At 31.7% G+C, this 20516-nt stretch overlaps 5 protein-coding genes and 1 non-coding gene across 6 annotated transcripts; 5 read left to right on the top strand and 1 right to left on the bottom strand.

The window, feature by feature from the left end:
* Nucleotides 1-51: 51 nt before the first annotated feature.
* On the top strand, nt 52-510 carry LOC109595216 (uncharacterized). Its single transcript, XM_020010522.2, has one exon. The coding sequence runs from the start codon at nt 187-189 to the stop codon at nt 451-453; it is 267 nt and encodes an 88-aa protein (XP_019866081.1). The 5' UTR covers nt 52-186; the 3' UTR covers nt 454-510.
* Nucleotides 511-723: 213 nt separating this feature from the next.
* On the top strand, nt 724-794 carry Trnag-gcc (transfer RNA glycine (anticodon GCC)). Its single transcript has one exon. It is a non-coding gene; the product is annotated as a tRNA-Gly (tRNA).
* A 2584-nt stretch (nt 795-3378) lies between these two features.
* On the top strand, nt 3379-4888 carry LOC109595211 (uncharacterized). The gene is made up of 3 exons (XM_020010516.2): nt 3379-3460; nt 4034-4101; nt 4401-4888. Exons 1-3 carry the CDS (start codon nt 3437-3439, stop codon nt 4702-4704), a joined length of 396 nt encoding a protein of 131 aa, XP_019866075.1. The 5' UTR covers nt 3379-3436; the 3' UTR covers nt 4705-4888.
* An 862-nt stretch (nt 4889-5750) lies between these two features.
* LOC109595212 (uncharacterized) lies at nt 5751-8541 on the bottom strand. The gene is made up of 3 exons (XM_020010517.2): nt 8471-8541; nt 6629-8219; nt 5751-6545 (listed from the first exon to the last, which is right to left on the bottom strand). Exons 1-3 carry the CDS (start codon nt 8539-8541, stop codon nt 6183-6185), a joined length of 2025 nt encoding a protein of 674 aa, XP_019866076.2. The 3' UTR covers nt 5751-6182.
* A 6626-nt stretch (nt 8542-15167) lies between these two features.
* Nucleotides 15168-16388, top strand: LOC109595191 (LIM domain-containing protein A-like). Its single transcript, XM_020010496.1, has one exon. The coding sequence runs from the start codon at nt 15168-15170 to the stop codon at nt 16386-16388; it is 1221 nt and encodes a 406-aa protein (XP_019866055.1).
* Nucleotides 16389-17936: 1548 nt separating this feature from the next.
* Nucleotides 17937-19365, top strand: LOC109595192 (zinc transporter ZIP10-like). Its single transcript, XM_049963334.1, has 2 exons — nt 17937-18010; nt 18071-19365. The coding sequence occupies exons 1-2, from the start codon at nt 17937-17939 to the stop codon at nt 19275-19277; spliced, it is 1281 nt and encodes a 426-aa protein (XP_049819291.1). The 3' UTR covers nt 19278-19365.
* The last annotated feature ends 1151 nt before the right edge of the window (nt 19366-20516 follow it).

Genomic DNA, 20516 nt, shown 5'->3' with positions numbered 1-20516 from the left:
ACATATAGAAGAGTGTGTGTGAACTGACACGTTCGGTTTGGTCGCCGTGCCTTTCAAGTTGAACCGCACCCAATTGCATAAGAGTGAAAGTCCTCAGTTTGTCCACGTTGGTGCGGAAACTCGCTCTTCTCGACGACAAATCGGACTTGAATCCCGTTTTTTGTCACGTGATAAATTGAATGAACGATGCTGAACATCTGTACATTGCTGATTTTGGCTGTGGTAGTGATTGGTGGAGCGTACGATCCGAACGACGCGGAGGTGAGTTCGGTTCTGCCGCCGAAAGGGACGTTCGAAGCGTTTTATCCGAGGGGCCAGGAGACGGGATCATCGAGGGCGGCTCATTCGCACGGCAGCTTCTATAAACATCGCAATCCTGCGCTGGTGGACGCGAAAAATGCCGCCGCCTACGGTTTTCGATTCGACGGAAAGAGGCGATTCAATTATGATTAATTGCTTTTATAATCCAGCTCTGGAAAATGTGAATTCAATAAATTGTACATAACTTTATTTGGTGTTTTATTGAAAACACCTTATGGATAGGCAACACATACATCATTAATTATATATATTAATATAAAATCTGTTATCGATATACTTTCTTCAAGAGTTTTGAAATTTTTTATTGAAAACTTTTTGTTTCAAATTTATTATTTTTAATTAAATATTAATTAAACATATAAAGTAAACATAGTTAACGGAGAAAATCATTTACTTTAAAAAGCATCGGTGGTTCAGTGGTAGAATGCTCGCCTGCCACGCGGGCGGCCCGGGTTCGATTCCCGGCCGATGCAATATTTTTTTATTTGGGACTATATTTTTTTAATTTTATAATTTTAATTTAGTATTTAGTTTAGTTATAATTGATATAATTAATAATTTACGATACGTCAATGCCGAAAAGCAGAAAAATTTATAATTTAAGATTTAATGTACTGAAATGATTATTTTAAAATTATTTCCTTCGATAAAAAATTGACGTAAAGTTGCTACCCTTTCGGAGTACATTGGTAAAACATTACTACACAAATGTTTTATTTAGATAACAATTTCTTTCTGTTGGTACTACCAGAATATCGACACTGTTCTCTTAGATAAATCTAGTAGATAGCGGTAAAGATCTATCAAAACCCGATAGGGTAAGTACACACATTCGGCGTGCCCGATTTACATAATGCGCCCACTTAAATTTATCGGGAATTTTTTCTAAATTATATCTTTCCATTAAAAAAAGCAAGAAATAATATCGAAACGGCCTAGAGTATGTGAGTAACACGTTCGATTACTTAATTGCTTTTCGAGTAAACCTTAATCTTTATTATCCACACCTTTTATGGATGATCTGAACGTTAAAATTTAAAACGTCTTTGAAATATTTTAATAGATCTATTATTGTAACATTTGAGATGTTTCTATATGCATTAAAAATGCCAAAACGTGTATAAACTATTTAAAAAGTGTACAATAAGAAAAATAAGTGAATATATAAAATGTTCAATGGTACATAAATCATGTCACGATGCCTGACCTGCATTTATTTACGGTCGTGTTTGTTCTCAAATAACGCAAGAAAAACTAAAACAGTAATCCACCCGCTGGGAGCTGCCTTTACGGCAATCATATCTAATAATAGGCAATAATTTTCAACACACGGCATCATCTAATGAGAAACGAACACATAACAGGACCGGGTTCGAAAATATGTATCAATCGAAATGATTAATCATCATCTGAATCGACATATCGATTTTCGAAAAAAAAAAATAGTAATACTAATTTACACTCACTCAGATAATTATGTTATAGAAGATCGGACGACGTGGTTTTAATACATATAATAAAGGGTTCGTCCGTTTGATTTTCGAATACGTAATAATAAATCAACTCCCAATATTGAATATTCTCACGCACGCATCCATCTGATAAAACAAAAGCACGGTCGTATGTAATTAAACGACCAAATGTATAAATTCAATACGTTGAAAAGGGAACATCCAATTAAAATAATTCTACGATATGTAAATAAAAGAGGGTAAATTCGATTACGTGTCCCGGAACATAAATAACAGGTTCGACTTATAAATTAAATAAAACACTGACATGAAATCGGATTCCTCGCTTACGTGATTCAACTGAAATAATTATACCAAAAAAGTGGTCAATTTTGTTTATTGTGCTCATGCCACACAAGAATTTGAGTGAATTGTAGTGATGGACCAATACCAAAAACAAATAACGTATTAAGGGCCAATTTATTCGGAATCGAAATAAAAATGATTGTGTTAATTAAATAAAAAGACCTGTGCCCGTATGTAAATGATCACATTCCATGAATGAAGAAATTATTTACTGAGATTAAAGTAAACGCATTCGGAGACAAAGTGTGCTTATAGAGAAGAGAATTCATTGACCCAATAATATTGACATCCCGAAAGAAGCAACGCGTTTTTTCTACTCGGCTCCGGTATGATAATAAGCTGGGCAGTTCTGAAAGTCTAATTATTTAAAAAGCGCCTTATCTCAGATTAGTTGACATGTATATTAATTTAATAAATTCCCGATATTCATTAAAATATCGGAGAGCGTTCCATCCATTCGGCCCACGGACCTTTTTTACCTTTATTTATTGTCCGACAAACTGATCCCACGGACATGTTTAATATTGTTTTTAATTGCCGGTCAAAATATAACTTTTTATTTTTAATTAATTTATGAGTCATTCGACGAAATTTACAACTGGATATCTTGACTTTCTTTCAAATGTTTATCTTCTATTAAATTCTACACCAAGATGCACGCATTCAAAGTAGTTTGTGCAAAATGCGATGTTTAAAATTTATTTCTTAAATGTATCTGCATTTGAGATATTAGAAATAGTTTATTATAATCCTATACATTTATAATTTATAATAATTATCCAAATTTTAAAGATTTTTTCGAAAATTTATATTAAATATTCATAGAAATTCTGAAACTCAATGTTTAATCAAAGAATTTACGAATACCGGTTGTTTATTTTATTTCATTATATGCATTATTTAAAAAAAAAGAAAAAATGAAAAATAAATTCTAAATTGCATTCTTTGATATAGATAAGATGGGCATTTAGCATAAATGGGTCAGAACGATAGAAAAATGCCGGTGGCATTTCATCGATATCTCATTAAGTCATTAGATTTCGGCCCGGACCAATGGCAGGACGGAACGTCGAGGTGAATGAGCCAAAGAGTGTCTTTGTCCGGCCCTGCTTCCCGTGATTGTGGTCAACCTAAGGTGACCAAGGGCTAAGGGTAGGGTAGAGTAGGGCTGGTCCATCGGAAGATTATATAAAAACCTCTATCGGCGCCACTTTATTACATTCTTTTGTGATCACCGTGTGTGGAAGGTGTTGTTTGTTCTTATTTCTATTTTCCACGAAAACTTTGTGCCTAAAACGATGATCGGTTGCGGAAGAATAGTGGTAAGTCACATTTTTTTTTCGACTTACATTTATTATCATTTATTAATCAAATAATTTAAAAAAATTTCGGAAGAATTACATAACAATAATCAGTAATACACATAAACAGGAACAAACTACAATTTCTCATTGTCGAAAGTAAAACAATCATACAATTAATGATTTCGGAAGTGCATTTCTTTAAATTGTTCAGAAACCATGCAATTATTAAATTCGACTAACAAGCTCTAATTAACCGTTTATTACATCACAACAATTAACCGTAGCATGGTATGAAAAACTAGTGGTATAAAAATTATGATTTTTATAAAATTAACATTTGGAGGAAATGATGCGACACCTCAAAGAAACCGAAAACTTGTTTGTGTGTGGCTTTAATATAAATTAATATGAATTCGTTATGCGACGGTTTTAGTTTCCGGTATTTCCTTTAAAAACTTGAACACAATTTTTTTGTCTCCTGATTTCATGGATTAAGAAGAATCCATTGAGATTGTATTTTCACGTTACAATATCGAAAAATTCATTACTAACATAAAACAAGATGCTCTAATAATTTGTGTGTTATTGCAGGCTCTTTTGAGTGCGGTAATCGCCTTGTCATCGTACGCATCGGCCTTTTTCTGGGGCTCATCACAATCGTAAGTAGTAAAACTTATTTTGATTGCCGATAATGATACTGTTGTGTATTGTGGTTATGTAAATTGCGTAATTGACCTAATGGCGGTCTAAAACAATACAATCTTCTTTAATGGTTCAGAAATGATAGGGTTGTGATGGTTCAAACCGACAATTATTATAATTAACTTTTAGAATCGTCGATGTATACTTTTATATGTAATTTTCCAGGATTTTTTAGATATCATTATTTTCGAGCAGACAATTATTTCTTTCTAAAGTGAGGAAGTGATGTGTGATCGATTGATTGATTCATTTTCAGTAGTCCGTCGCAACCGCAGTACTACTACCACAAACGGCTACTTCAGGGTCCGACTTTGTACTCGGTGGCGGAGACAGATGTGAATCAGCAGTACCCTGTGCCCACCGTCCCGGTTCAGGTGCCTCTTCAGGCGCAGTTCACACCTACGGGCATCCGCAACGTTCAACTCGTGCCCTGCTTATGTCCCGTGTCCCAGGAGTACCCAGACGGCGGCGATAAGGCAACCACCGTCGACAATTTCTATGCCAATCTGCCCTACCAACCAACAGCGCAAAACACCAATGCAGGACAGAACAAAAAATAATTATGAAATAATATTTATTTACTAATTCTCCACTCGGGTAGTTAAACTACTCTATGTCATGTTTTATTTATTGTAAATTATTATTTATTGAATGTAAATAACAGCCAAAGTTATTTATCGAACTTAAACAGTTACTTGACACTATATTATGTATTTATTTTATAATCAGGATTTTAAGACTGCATTTTTTAATTATATTTATAATAAATTATTTACTACAGTTACGTTCTTGTTTTATTGCATATTTTAAAATATTATCGAACATTGAAACTGCAAATTGAAACACAGTACAATATTACCACCACTTTCATAGAAAAAGTACCAATTAATGAATTAAGTCCATTATTCGATGATTGTGAATTTCCTCTTTTAATTGTAATTAGTGAAACTATTAATTGTTGTTTAAATCATTTTAATTATAGCTACAACTATGAATTAAATAGTAATTTATTATTTTCAAAATATAAAACTAGAAATAAAATATTAAAAATAAAAAAAGTTAAATTTTAACAACGATATGTATATTAATCAAAGGCGAGTTTGATGCTATTTTTGTTGCTGCATTCTCATGGTAAAAGTTTATTATTAATACATACAATATATTCTACTCTACATTCTTTTTGGGAAATTACGTCTTGTTCAAATCTGACAAAACCATCTCTTGTAAATTTAAATTAGTTCAACAGATTCAATTCACATAAGAATTACATAATCAGTGGCATAAATTTATTACGCGGTAGTTACATTTTCATTTCTTTGTACTAACCACTTTCTAAATCCATTTTGGACCAGTTTCAATGGACCATCTCGAATAATTTTCCTGGGGAACAAAAACAAAAATAAACTATTTCAAACAATAAAGTAAACACAATTATTTTACGCACTTTCTTTGTCCACAATTCACCAAGTATTGCATATTATTATATAAAAATTGCATGAATTGTAAACTCCAGCAATTATCTATTTCAAGTTGGTGCAATTCGATTGAAACATATTACACGCATAAATTATTTTATTAATTATTGTAATCGTTCAGTCTACAAGTATTAGATTTGTTGTACAATTTCTAACATGTTATTATTACGTTATTTATAAATAAAATCAAATGGGTTAAATTGGCTACAGTAACTACATCAGTAAAATAATAATATAATAAATATTAAAATAAATAATTATTTACATAAACAGGTAACGGATATGTTTTATTTAAAATTATGTAGGAATGTCTGTTGTGACAAGAAATAAATGCAGCGTCACACTAAGTCTATACTTAAGAGATTAATTAGCCAACATTTCCATCCCCATCCCAATGCCTTGTATCCATATTTACATGTGGATACATATTCAAAATGCACCATTCCCATCCTCCCATGGTAACCGGACACCATATTTCCATAGTAATTATGATAATTGAAACCGAAAACCGATAAATAAAGAAGCCGAAGGTGCATTTGGATTTAGTGGTCCTTCTTATCACGTTACACCGGCTTAGTTCGGCTCGGACTTTCCGTCACGTACTGCGACACATTTCCAACACCCGAATTATCTCGTGGAATGTCCCCTAATTTATCATTATCATTTTTTTTAATCCCCTCGGCAACGTTGAAATACACCATCCTCTTACTGAAACCAAACTGATTCATGTTCTCTTTCGTTATGATGAACGGCTTTAACTCTTTCGACGGTTTGAACGGCCTCGAATCGTTGTTCGGATTGTGCATGTTCAAGTGCAAGTTGTTGATGTCGTCCAACGGATATTTGGCCGTAATTATGTCCGAGTTCTCGTGCTGCGTCTCCATGTTGGAACCCGTTTCTTGGGGTCGTGGCAACAGGGGTTTAACCTACGATACAAATATTAAACATTAAAGAAGCATTTACCGCTCTTTGAATACATTCCAATACACGATGTAAAAATTTGACTTACTTGTTGTCGATCGACGGTGGGATAAGTAACGAAATTTTCGCTTTTCTTAAATCTAGAAGACATCTTAGATGTAGGCTTGATTCTCAACGGAACCCAACTATGTGTGGTTTCTTCTTCTGTATCCTTTCTATCGTCCGGTTTTTGCATTCTCCGCAGGTGCATCTTCCTGGTGTTATTGGAGACGGTTCTAGTTGTTGTAGTGGTTTCTGCGGCAAAAATGGGTTGACCCTCCCAAACGGAGACGGGCGTCACTGTCACAACCTTTTCAGGTTCTGTAGGTTTCATGGTCGTCGTCGATTCGTAAGTTCCAAACATCGAATAATCTGGTTGGCTATATTTAATATTGTAAGTATTCGGATTGCTGAAAGCAGTGTGACTTGGAGAGAAACCGTAAGAGAATTTAAACGTTTCATATTTGGAATTGGAAGATTTGTCTAGTCCGTAGCCAAGAGGAGCGGAGGTAGTAATGTAAATAGTTTTTGGAGAAGTTGTTATCGTAGTGAGTTCATCTGTAGAGTTTCTTACTTCAAACTGCGCTCTTTGTACAGGTCTAATTCTTACGACAGGTTTACGGACCTTATTGTCCTTAATTTTTTCTTCCACAATAGTTTCCTCGCTAACCAAATCGGGGTTGGTCAAAGGTATTCTTTTTTTCAGCTGATTCTTCCATGTTGTTGGCCTGGGTAAAACTCTTGGAGGGCCGAAAGGCACCATGTGTGGAGGAAGATGTACCATTTGTGTATGAGGAACCATTTGTGCATGAGGAAGCGGCATTTGCTGATGAGTATGGGGCATTTGTGGAGGAAGATGAGGCAGTGGAAGATTAGGATGTCTCATAATTGGTGCAGGACCCAGGGGCTTAGGAGGGGGATATCTGGGTCTATACATGGAAAAACCGGGTGGAGGAGGAGGAGGCGGAGGAGGACCTGGAGGGAACATAGGTCTAGGAAACTGATGAGGCATCATTGGATTCATTGGAAAATATGGCCTGGGCATTAATGGATGGAACATTGGAATTGGGGATGGTTTTTTGTCTTCCAGTTCGTCCTCCAGTTCTTCGAAAATAACATCGTCGTCTTCATCGTCCTCATCGTCTCCTTCCTCTGATGAGTTTTTCTCTTTCTCATCTGTTTTGGTGACGTTTCCCTTGTCATCCCTTCGCATCATTCTCCTGTAATAATGATCGTCGTTCATGAATCCGATTTTAACAGTATCATATTCATCTCCTTCGTCATCTGCGTGTTTAGTAGCTTTGAACTTGAAGTGGTTTGGATAGCCACAATTCTTCAAGTATTTTTTCAATTTTTTGTACTTTTTCTTTTTCTTCTTCTTAATCATTTTAACAAATTTGATTTTCCTTTCTTCGGCTTTGTTCGGTAATCTCCTATATCCCTGAACTGGTTTGTAATTGATTTGAGGAGGTTTTTGCATAGGTCTCACATAGTGCACTTGATTGTTTGGTGGTTTGTATTTGTATTGTGGTACGTTTGCGAAATTTACATTTTTGAAGGGATTCACTGGTTCCTCTTGTTCAACAACATACTCCTGTTCCGGCTCTTCATCGTCGAAAGTTGTGACTGCTACAACCACACTGAAAAAATATACATACATACATGTACATGTATACAGGTAGGTATACCTTGAAAAAAATTTCTCTCATTAAATGAATAGTTTATGAATGCTGAGCAAAGTGTTCAGATAACTAATGTTATGTTGAACGTTAATTATCTGAATCACGTGTAAAAAATTCAATTTTTCTCAGTAACATTAATTAGGACAAACAAAAAATTAAATTAAGATTCGTGTTTCTTGAAATCGATTTTATAAATTCTCGGTACATACTCTTCGGAAGCAATTCCAACGAAACAAACAGACACGATACACAGACACAACAACGACTTAACACTGGTCATGGTTTCAAAGTTACACTAGTAGTTTTTAGTCGCGTTTTAAGACTTTTATATCTTGACATAATTTACTTTTGTACATTAATCACCTAAATAAATCCGGAATTTCATGTGCATGTACAGTTTAAAATACTTGTTTAACTGTTTTCGTTGTAAAACTGTGTCTTCAAAAACAGTATACCTAAAATAATAGTTTTACATAATATATAAATAAATAGGAGCTACTGAAGAAACAGGTTACAAAATATGTCTAGTGTCTATTCATTGATCCATTTATGTTCTAGATCGATTTGTACCATTCTTCTTTGTTACTTTTACTAATGATGTGACGCAATAATGGTACCTTACATAATTCAGAACATCGAACTTTAATATTGCCCTGGGAATAGTTTTGTTTATGTAATTCTATTAAACATCGGAAATACTTTCGTTAATTTTACCAGATTTTTTCTGAACATAATTATCGAACCTCTCGAATAAGACCGACTCGGGAAACATATGTTAGATTAATTTATGTAAATGCGCTTGTAAATATGACAAAATGACTGTTTGATATTGTTATTTATTTGCCCATTGTAAGAAAATGTACGGACCAATAAAAATGCTATAAAAACTTTACGACTCAGATATTCAAAAAGATGCTTCCTAAGAAACATTTTGGATCGTCGCCACAGGAAACCTCCACTTATCTGGATTATAACTTTAATTCTATTTGATACAAATTGTGCTTAAACTTTTTGTAAGACAATTTTATTAGTTATTCACTTTTTCGATTTATCCAGAGGTTTAATGTGATTTATTTATGAATAATAAGACAAAAGTATCACCGATTAAAAAGTAATAAAATTTTGCACCCTTGTTACCTGGTTCATAATTTAAGTGAGCTTAGAATTTGAAAGGAAGAAAAAAATTAATTAGTAAAGGAAAATTACACGTTGTGTAACCGAAAAAGCCGAAACAAATGGTTCAAGACATAGTCGTAAACGTCATGTAGGAAACGACAGTCAAAAACTAGATTTTGCATCAGACTTCCTCAGATCGCGTTGGATAATCAATCCATCGTAAAATTATGCAATTAGGAAATAAATATGCTACACACTTCGATATAGATGGGAATCAATCAATTTTCTCAAAGTATATTCCACTGATTGTTTTAATTTAAAGAAAGCGTATTAACCATAATTTCCCATTTTTATAATTGTCGTTAATTCAACAAGAAAATTAATGTATTATTGATAATTTCTAATTTCTTTGTAAAATTAATGTTTAACGTTGTTAAAATAAAATCTTGTGTTTCATATTTATAAAATGAACTTGTTGTTATTAATATAAATAAACAACATTCATAATGGCAAAACCACAACTATTTAAAGTATTTAGTACAGAAATTATTGTTATGTTATTCTGTTTGAAATTATATAATCTAATTTGATACATTTAATAATAGCACCTAGTATCAATTCACTAAAACTAAATGAAAATTGAGAACTTCATATTTATTTAAATAATTTTAATACAATTATTTATAAATTCTAGAAACAATTAAATAAGAAAAAAATTCAACTTTTCTTTAAATTAAAATATTTAATTGCATATTAAGACGTAGAAAATTATTCGAAATAATTAAAAAATAGTAGAAAAAGTGTTAAAATTCGTATTAAAAATTCAACAGGACAACATTCACCCAAAATATTTTAGGTCTAACAAAAAATGGGTTTCAATTCTTCCCACACGTTTATGTCTCCAAATAGGTATTTAAATTTTAATAAAACAATTCATAAAACTTAAGGATTCAATAAATTCAATTACTACATTTTAAATTAAAATAAAACAAAATAAAAAAGTCGTTAAGAAAAATAAATGAGATTTTTAATAAATAAGCTAGAATATTTGAATTATGCGCGTTTCCGGTAAGTAACAATGGATTTTGTGTTGATAATTATACAGACATTATCGTGTCACACATGCTGATTTAGTCCGTAAATGATACAGAAAATTTTAGAAGAAAAGTGAGAGTCCGTTTCACTTAATACGGCCAAGTTACGGTATTGCATGCACATATCGAACTACCGCCAGCCCGCCTCCACTTTTTTTTCTTTACTTCATCAAATCGAGTAGTCGCTCCCTTTAATATATAAAGTCTGAAACAATCACCCGGGATCATAAACTGGTCAGCGTTCGTGCAAAACGGAACAATACGAAAAATGCATCTAGTGTCTTGGGTAAGGGTAAGAGTGACTGTGATCGGATTAGTGACGATTTAATCTGTTTTTTCAGTTCGTGTGGTGCTTTATGGCGGTCGTTTCGTTCGTGCAAGTTAAAGCCGGTGGAGGCGGAGGGTAAACTATTTTTCTTCTATTCCATTTATGTTGTTCTTTATTACATTCAAATGTCTGGGCACATAATCTTCGTTCGTCCGTTCGCAATTATAACCTGTATTTATAAAATTTTATTTCATTTAAATGAGTTCCAAAATGCTTTCAACATTTTACAAAAATATATAAAAATAAATTTAAAATTTTAATAATTTTTTGTGTGTTCACAAATCAACTTCTTAGTTTGTGTACGTTCACTTTTTAATCAAGTTAATTACAAATCATAAATATTCACTTGTTGTTTGTGCGAAACTAGGTATTACGGAACGGATAAAATCTTACATAACTTCCTTAATTCGAACAACTTAAGGCAAATACAAGTTTTCTGAATACTCAAAGAAACTGGACACTAAAAATGCTCAATGACTTCCTCTTAACGTTCATTTATAAATAACTTGTAACAACCAGACATAAAACTGATTGAGAAAATATTTCCAGACACCACAAAGTGATAATAAAAGTTCCTCATATCGTCCACACTCACAAACATACCCATACGATCTACAAAACGATCCACCATGGAAAAGGAGGCGGTGGCGGCGGAGGCGGCCATCACAGTCACGGAGGCAAGCCGTTCCACTGGCACTAAATGCGTTTTTCTGTGATACCTACTATTATAAAAAAATATTTTTTTTTTATATAATTTAGGTTCATGTTAGAATTTAAGATACTTTTCAGTACCTTAACACATTATAATAGACCTTAAATAGATTTTTTCAACATCTCTTTGTCGGAGTTGTATAAAAAATTTGTTAATTGGTAGTTTTTAATGTTTCTAATTCGTATTAATATTTTGACTACCAGGAGCAGAATGAAGAAACATATCATAACAAATTACTAGTCGATTTGTGAAAAGTACATAATCCAAACTTATGAGAGCGTATTTTTATTAGAAAGTATAATAGTCGAAATATTAATTCTGTATATATTTTTGCACGTTATGATCATTATTATTGTTATTTTGTTTGTAATAAGAATAAAATATTAATTATTGTTTCACATTTAGAAATGTAATTGTTAACTGTTTGAAAAAAAAAACTCTTTTTTTTTATAAAAATTGTACTCATCATATCTACTTGTTTTATTTCTTTCTATATTTAATTAATTCAGAACTCTTTTTGAACTGTTTCTTTATATTACTGATATACTAGTAGAAAATGTAATATTGACCGTTTAATTTACAATGTAGTAACTAAACATTAAGAATATCGGGGACATACCGAATGCTCGAAAGGTCGGAACCGATCGGCTACCTTCAGTAAACAAAAAATCTACAATAGGACGTCCGTTATTTAGGAACATGATTAGCAATAGCATTTAAAGAAAATCATTGATACCTACTCTATGGCTTACTCTATGATTTTAATTCGTACGTTTGATCTACGCGGTGTCATCAAACCAACGATTAACGCTTAACCTAAAAATATTCTATATTCAAAACAAACAATTCTAATAAATATCTGTTAAAAATTTATAATTGATTATAATTACTAGTAAGTTTTGTGCGAAATTTATTAAATAATATTTCTTTAATATTTTTTAAATGTTGAAAATAACTAATGAAATATCACTTTCTCCACTGTAGTGCACTCTACATATTTTAGCATTTATGTACAGTCGATCTTAAGAGGCAACATTTAAAGATTGCTATGGATATATACAATGAGTGGTTTACTACAATAAACAACAGTTATCAATTACTATGGTAGAAACATTTACATGAAGATTTAGGCCTAATCTCAAGAAATTATACATCACAGATTTTCTATCAGTATTAATTATTGAACTTGTTCCAATTTTAGTAAACAGTGGTAGCAAAGTTAAAGGTTTTTCATTGTATGCTATTATATCAAAAACCAGATATTGTAATCTTCAGAGGATTTAAAATGTGTTACATTAATAGTTTGATGGCTATTTTAATAGATAATATATACTTTTTTAATAAACATTAAAAACAACTGAATTTTTTCTTTTATTTACTCAACTTTCTTTGCAGTAACATCTCGGATATCACTTGTTTGAAGCTAATATTAAGTATTTTCGAACAGTACGTGATATTTTAGTGTTTTTTCTTTAATATTGCCTCGTATCAAATTTTATTACAAATTTGAAGTATTTTAGTATAGTATAAATTATTTTGTTCATGTTTTCCATACATACTACACAGTGCTTAAATTATCCACTAAATTTTTATTTCTTAATTATTTCAAACACATTAGGTTAGGTTATAGCTATGAAATTGCTTTTTTATAATATCTAACGGTTTAACTAATTTATAAACAATTCACTGACTTTATGTACAAATTAAATTTACGCATAAACTTTAACAAATAATTATTTATTAAATGAATTCAAACCATTATATATTAGGACAATATCAACTAGGTCCAAAAATTAGGTATTTTAATGTTAATTATTAATAAACCATACTAATACAAAAAAAATCAATTAACATTTCTTTTTACTACTTTTATGCAGCTGCAATTTTATCCCACCATAGTTCTAATAGTAAGAGTACTATTATAAGTAATTGATAAACTGTAATACAGTTCTCTAGATTTAACAAACTACTTATATTAATCTCAATAAAACTCTTATAATTAATATGAAGTAAGATAGATTATTAAAATATTTATTATTTCCAGTTTAAATAATTAATTCTGAACAGTAATATTAAGTTTTAAAATAAATAAAATTATCTAACTAAAAATATTACACTAAACAATAAACTTTGTTAAGGTATCTTCAGAGTAATGTCTATATTTATTTAAGTAAATAATTATTTGGTAACAGATGAAGTCTAATTACATATTTTATGTTTCACTATTTAAATAAATTAAGGTTTTCACATGATCACAGTAATATAATACTTCATATTCTTTCTAAAAATTTAATAGTTACAATTTATAAGTATAATTTTAATTGATAATCTGTGTTACATTTCCTCATTTCACAATTTCGATGTTTGTTGTCAAAATATTACAATACCATATTGTTGCTAAAAATTCCCGTTTAATATATTGTCTATAGTTTGATCCCTTTTGTACATATTTCTTTGAATATCTCTTAAAATTAAAATATATTAGCCTCTCTACACAAATCTAGATGTACCAGTATATTTCATACATTTTTTACTGCAAAAGATATTCATTTACATATAAAAAATATAAAATACGTTAATATTTATGTACCAACTAAAATTTTACTACTAATATTTTAATAATGCAAAAACCATAAGAAAATCACATTTATTATAAAGTTTGATGTTGCAAAGTAAACGAGTCATTATTTATAATATTAGGTGTGCAATCCTGAATATTTATTATTGGCGGTTGATGTTGAGTGATTTTCAAATTAAATTCCCGTAGCCCGTCCCAGTTGCACGTATCTCCGTGAGCATGCGCCACGCACATATGATATCGTCCGACTGCACTCGGATATTTCCGTTTCGGGCATCCGACATTTCAAGCGTTCGACATTTCGAGCATTCGATATGTAGCGTAGAATACCTATTTAATGTATATTATTAAAATCCAATCCACAAACATATGGATTAATATCAAAATAGAACAATTTTAATTAATGAATACAAATTTACTTTTATTAAATTTTCGCCACTTTCGTTTAATACTATTTATCTCCAATTAAGATTTCGAATCATTTCCTACGTTTCACGCTGTAATATTTTATTTATTCACTAATAAAATAACATTAAACAATCAATATACAACAAGTATTATTATTGTACCGTTACATAACGTAGAATGCTACAAGAATCGGTAGAACGGAAGTAAAGGATATTCAGCACTTTCAGGAAATAAATCTAAACAAAGCAAACATTGATTTGAAAAATTGATTCAACCACAAACCTCTATCGATTGGTCCAACGTTTATAATAGAAACCGCAGCAATATCGTGTTGGGGTAATTGCAAGAAGATATAAAACCATTTTTAGAAAAAGTTATTCCAGTTATAATGCTGACATTGCTTCTTAAGTTATACCTGTGATTCTGACCTTAAAAGAATCCACAAAAATATGAAGTTCAATATTATTTTGAAGCTTTTGTGTGTTGGATATTTTATAGATGTGTCGGACTGTGGAAATGATAAGTGAGTAATAAATCGATAATAAGTCCTGTTGTTGTATGTTCTATTGTGTTTATTGTGCTTACAAGAACATTTCCCACAAACCGATTTGTATTATACAAGATAAATAGAAATACTTTTTTTAGGGTACACATAAAAATTCACGTGCCCATGAAAATCCACCAGCACACAAAGTACGTCGGCCCGAAACACCACATGGTATTGCACAAACACGAGCACAAACACGGCCACGAACACAAACACGGCCATAAGCACGGCCACCATCACGATTCCGAACACAAACATCATCACGGACACAAGCACGGACACTTGCACGATCACAAGCACGACAGCAAACACGATCATAAACACGATCACAAGCACGAAGGCAAACACGGGCACAAGCACGAACATGGCCACAAGCACAGCCACGAGGGGAAACATGGCCATAAGCACGAGCATAAGCACAAGCACTCCGGAAAGCACAGCCACAAACACGGACACAAGCATTATAACGATCACAAACACAAGCATAAACACGAGCACGAAACCAAGGAGGATGACGATGATCACAAGGAAATTATTATTGAGCCTATTTATTATAAACAGAATTTGCACGAGAACAACAAGCAAGTGGAAATCTTTTCTGAGCCTTATGAACAATCATATAGGAGGCCACATGTTAATAGACATAAGTTTTCGGAGAATGATGAGAATTTGCCGGTGACCGCCAGTTATAAAGTCAAAGAGTTCATACCGTTCGATACGACACCATCAACTCCGAAACCTTTACAGCGGCCCACAACCACTCCGAATCCGTTTGATTTGGCCGACCAGATTATCGATGTGAATGATAACCTACCCATTACGGATTTCAAGAACGAACAAAATGAAGATGATGAAGCACCTTTGGCCGAAAACAATGATGGAGAAAATATAAATGAGGAATACAATGGTGAATACCAAGAAGAAGGGGAAGATGATGACTACAGAAATAACGAGGAACTTCGTACAGGAACAGAGTATCCGGAACACATTCAAGATTACATCGATAACTCAACAGGTGATTTGGAAAATTACGTTGATTATGACTATACTGCGCCAAAAATACAATATGCAGAGAAAGTTACTTTAACCGATGGAAAATACAAATGGAATGAAAACGAATTGGATAAATATCTTGAACAAACGTACGGGACTGAGCATATTCCTGGACAGTATGACAAATATTTGGAGGAGGCTTCCAACAGGGTTGTACACCGAGCTACTCCAAATCCGTTGTTCGTAAACAAAATTCGCAAAGCCACTGGAGCAGCTATTAATCCTAACGTTTCTCCAGTTACTTTTCCTACAACAGAAAGTAGTTTCTTTTTAGGCAAATTCAAGTTTTAACACAAACATATTTATATAAATATACTTATTATTTAACAATTTGCAATATGCCATATCTATTTTGGTAAAAATGTTTTCTCTTTACCAAAGTGTAATTTCTATTTATTTAGTGGTTATTTATTTAATATTGATTTATTAAAATATTATAATATATTTGTGCTGTATTACTATATATTTTAAACATTTTTTAATAATAAACATAATTATTTACAAGTTCGTATTTATTTGATGATTATAATTATATTTACTTACACACAATTTGTTATATGAGTATAATTCTATAGATTTCAATAAGGAATTTTTAAAAACTTATATAAATTATTTAATATATGATATATTGTTTTTTATCAAAAATTCCACCATTTTTTGCATTTAAAAATACAATAATATTAATAAAATCATATGTTTGTACTTTATTATATATTTTAAACATTTTTTAGTAATAAACATAATTATTTACAAGTTTATATTTATTTGATGATTATAATTATATTTTACTTATACATAATTTGTAAAATGAATATAATTCTATGTAATAACGCTATAGATTTCAACAAGGAATTTTTAAAAACTTCTATAATTTATTTAATATATAATATATTATTTATTATCAAAAATTCCACCATTTTTGTATTTAAAAACATGATAATATTAATAAAATAATATATTTGTGCTTTATTACTATATATTTTAAACATTTTTTAGTAATAAACATAATTATTTAGTAGTTTATATTTATTTGATGATTATACTTATATTTACTTATACATAATTTGTAAAATGAATATAATTCTATGTAATAACGTTATAGATTGCAATAAAGAAATTTTAAAAACTTCTATAATTTATTTAATATATAATATATTATTCAATATAAACGCCATTTTATAATATATTCACCAGTTTTTGCATTTAAAAATCAATAATATTAAAATAATGACACGTTGTTCTGACTCTTTGTATTTTTTGAATGGCAGAAATATAACAATTTTAAGTTGAATTAAACAAACGTAACGATGTATTTTTAAACTGTAATTATTATTGTTAATTACAAACTATACTATTTCTAAGTGCCTAAAAACTCTATTATTCTACAGGTCAACATTAAAATGATGTATGTGATGTGACAATCATAATTCAATGACAGTTTCTATAAGATTTATTCCATTGATAAGCATGAATTTTGTTAACCACACTATTGAAAATTTCAATTACAATTTCGGGTATAAGAAAACTTTTCCTCACTTATATTGGATTAACATCGTTTGACGTTATATAATTGCTGTGTCAAATAATCCTTTGTTCCCTGATCACTTTTTAAAGGAAATAAATCCGTATAGAAAGGAAGTAAATTACTTTTACCTTGCTAGACAAAAATTGATAAACCGCAACATCCTTTGTCAAAATATCTATATTGATGATCTTTTTTACACTCCATTGTCAAATAAAACAAACCACATTTGACTATGACAGTGAAGTATATATAAATGGGAAATTATCCTTTAGATACTATCAGTTTAACACTGAACATTCAGATATTAACTTGCTATGCAGTTAAATGTGTTTTATTTTTTCATTGTGGGATTCTGCGTCCAATTTACAGACGTAGGAGGTCACGAAAAGTGAGTACAACGCTGAAATTTACATTTAAACAATTATTAACAATCTGTTTTCTGTTCTAGACATGTTAAAGTGCAAATTCCGAAACTCGTCCACAAACACAAACATCACGTTGTGGTTCACGAAAAGGGAGGCCACGACGAAAAGAAACACATCGTGATTCACAAACATGAACACAAACACCATCACAAACACGACCACGGACACAAGCACGGTCACAAACACGAGGCGAAACATTCGCACAAACACCAGGCGAAACATTCGCATAAACACGAGGCGAAACACCAACACAAACACGAGGCCAAGCACCAACACAAACATCAAGCGAAACACTCGCACAAACACGAAGCGAAACATCAACACAAGCATGAGGCGAAACACAGTCACAAGCACAAGCACAGTCACAAGGCGCACGGCAAACACGAGCACCATCACAAACACTCTGGTCATCATGAACACAAACACAAGCACAAGCACACCGAGAAACATTCTAAAAAGGATCACGGACATGAAAAATTGGTTGTGGACCTGTTGGACGATCATCAGAATCTGGCCTACTCCCAGGAAGTGAACCCGAACGGTGAATACGCGATTGCCGCCCCCTACCAAACTGAAGGCGACTACGAGGAGTACCAGCAGTTGCAGGGTGAAGAACTCGTCGACGAAGATGACCACGACAATCTGGAAAATTACGATGACTTCGATTCGCCCAGCGAAAACATCGAGAACTACGACGAGGATGTTGATTTCCTTAGCGCGAAAAAACCGACACAAAACTATGACGGCTACAACTATAATAGTGCTATTATCGGTGAAGTATTGAAAAACACATATGCAGCACAAGAATCTCCAGTGGCGTTGGCGTCGAACAAGGTGGTGAAAAAACTGTCGCCGGATCCGTTTAACTTCGATCTGGACGGACACGAATTCTCCTTCGCCTCTAAGCAGTCCTCCAAGCACAGGAACAAGAAATACGAAAGTATGACGAGCGGAAACATCAACAATAAAAAGACTGATGCTTGGTCTCCGATAACAGGTTTGGAGAACAACCCCGCTGCCTCGGAAAGAGTCGCGAAGGTCCTCAAATTGGCGAATGATGCTTCCGTCGCGGCCTCCAGTGAGAATACCGTTACAGTTGTGCCTGATGGCAAAGATATTTCTCCTTCTACATGGGAAACTGCTGTTTTGAACAAAAAAATGGAAGTAACTGATACTCTCAAAGTTGCAGAATTTCAGCCTGCCAAATTGAATCCTAAAACTAAAAATTAGGTTGTTTTTGTTATAGTCTTTGGTTTCGGTTTGAACTAGTCTTACTTTCTCGTTTAGAGCACTTTCAAATCGGAGCTATTGTTGATAATGTTATACACATTTACTTGTTTGTTGTTATTGTTAGTTTTGTTTACATTGTTATATTATTTTATTGTTTTTTATTTTGTATTAATAATTGTTTTAAATAAAATTGTTAGATGAATAGTTTTGTGTTTGTTATTCATTCATTCTTTTATCAGAGCAAAATGGATATTTTCTATTTGAATAAATTGGAGTCACACTTATCTTCATTTACAGTACCGTACTCTACATATTATTATTATTATTATTATTATTATTATTGTCAATTTTAAAATTAAATTCAAATTATGATGTTAAGGCCCAGTTTTCCTGAAGTATCACTGAACATGAATGTATTTATTTGTTATTTGTTAAAGTTAAAAAGCATTTGATTTGTGTTGTGGTGAAATAACAGTTGGGCTTAAAAGTTTAATTTTTCGATACCATTTTTATAATACGATTTGTCTTTAGCCTCAAAATAGGCTTCAGTCCATTCGGCTGGTGTGAAATGATGGAGTCATCTTTCATCCATTGTTACACATCGACGCAAAAATTCGGGTTTATTACGATTGAACAGCTCCAAATACTGCTCAAAATCATCAATTCATTATTGTTTCAACGCTTGATTTTCCTGGTGTATAGTCCGAATAATGTTTATCATGCCAAGCCTTGGCTTCAGTAGTATTTTTTTTTTTCGCCAAAAAGCAATGCTTTATTAACACACGAAATTCCTTTTTATCCAACTAACAAAAATTGCTTCACTCAAAATGCTATAACTCACAAACTAATAGTATGACAGCTGTCAAATTCATATACGTATCTTTTGAAGGTTAGGGCTAACTGAAAATTATATAGATTTAATACTAATAGCGCCAGTGTCAGTCTACGAATTTTTCAGCCCACCTGTTATTTGATAAAGTTAAAAATATATAATATATGTTTATCATATATTATATATTTTTACTGTAATAATTAGAACGAAATAAGTCCATATGATATAACTAAAACATATTATAAAAATGGTTAAAAAATTATTTGTATAATAACATATTTTTTTTCCTATTTTTCAGAATATAAATTTAAACATTACTATTATATTTTTACAAACATCACAAGTAAATACAAGGGAAATGGACATATGTACCATATTGATAATGATAAAAATCCGTCAAATGTTCT

The sequence above is a fragment of the Aethina tumida genome, chromosome 2 (genome assembly GCF_024364675.1).
Source record: "Aethina tumida isolate Nest 87 chromosome 2, icAetTumi1.1, whole genome shotgun sequence".
Lineage (NCBI taxonomy): Eukaryota > Metazoa > Arthropoda > Insecta > Coleoptera > Nitidulidae > Aethina > Aethina tumida.
This window is presented reverse-complemented; position numbering and strand designations above follow the sequence as displayed.